This window comes from Ctenocephalides felis, unplaced genomic scaffold (assembly GCF_003426905.1).
Source record: "Ctenocephalides felis isolate EL2017-DRISC unplaced genomic scaffold, ASM342690v1 CF-g0.4_SCAFFOLD_03339, whole genome shotgun sequence".
Classification (NCBI taxonomy): Eukaryota; Metazoa; Arthropoda; class Insecta; order Siphonaptera; family Pulicidae; genus Ctenocephalides; species Ctenocephalides felis.
This window is the reverse complement of record NW_020539493.1, coordinates 13926-15092: the sequence shown is the minus strand read 5'-3', so window position 1 is coordinate 15092 and position 1167 is coordinate 13926. Positions and strand designations below refer to the sequence as shown.

The 1167-nt window shown below is 38.6% G+C and overlaps 1 protein-coding gene across 1 annotated transcript; it reads left to right on the top strand.

Annotated features, from left to right (window-relative positions):
* Positions 1-49: 49 nt before the first annotated feature.
* LOC113382167 (transcriptional repressor scratch 2-like) lies at positions 50-745 on the top strand (the record flags this gene model as incomplete). Its single annotated transcript, XM_026620711.1, is given in 4 exon segments — positions 50-169; positions 172-280; positions 358-480; positions 556-745. Coding segments are annotated over 4 exon segments (542 nt in total), but the record flags the coding sequence as incomplete, so codon positions are not given.
* Positions 746-1167: the final 422 nt, after the last annotated feature.

The following is a 1167-nucleotide window of genomic DNA, read 5'->3' as shown; positions in this document are numbered from 1 at the left end:
GCTGAAATCTAAAACCAAGTATAACACATCAATTTTTTCTCAGGGTAAGTATTCCTGTTCCGATTGGGCAAGCAGTACGCGACATCCAGCAACTTGTCCAGGCACAAACAAACGCACAGATCCTTGGATTCGCAGTTGGCCAGGAAATGCGAATCATGCGGTAAGGCCTACGTTCCATGGCAGCCTTGGCTATGCATCAGCTTACTCATCGTCTGGCACACAGATGTCGACTGTGCGGAAAATTGTTCTCCAGACCTTGGTTACTGCAAGGACACTTGAGGTAAAAGACCAGCAAAACTGTTTATCCCACAAACAGAATAAAATATGTTATTTATACCATGTGTTTTTCTTCCTCAGGTCTCATACTGGTGAAAAACCTTACGGTTGTGCCCACTGCGGCAAGGCATTTGCAGACAGATCCATCTCCGAGCACACATGCAGACGCACAATGCTGATAAAAAACACGAGTGCACCAGATTGGTAAGTTGTTCGCCTTGAAATCTTACCTGAACAAACATCTAGAAGCCAGTTGCACATCATCGCCAGATAAAACAGTACAAGACTCTGCCAAAGTCCAGAACATCGGACAAGATCTAATCAGTCTGATCACATTGATCAACAATTTGATTATCAAGGTATGAAATATGATGCGAGTAGACAATTTGGACATCATAATAAAGAAGAAGATGTTGTCAGGCCGGGATTTTATCAGGAAGTGGTAATTGTTATGTGGATGGTGGTAAAAGTGAGTTTAGGGAGGTGACGACCAAGGTGCAGATGGTAAACTAAAGCATTAACTAAATGACGTTTGAACTTAAAATATTTCGTTTGTTCAAAACCGGTCTGAAACTCAATTCGTCAAGCCAGGAAGTAATTATTATAATCTAATTCTTTGATTACAAATGCTTCAAATATAAATGAGTATCAGAACAATCAGATCTTAAGACAAAAAATTAATATTCTCTTGTGTATCTTTCAAATAACCAAGCAATAACTACCAAGACATCTACTTCATAAATATTCACAAAAAATCATCGAAACTTAAAAAAATACTCATTGATGTAACTTCTAGCAACAAAACCTACCAACAATTTTTCTGGATTATTACAAACGATAATATTTTCTCAACTGGAAGACATTGATAAAGGCTTGCAAACCACCAAATGC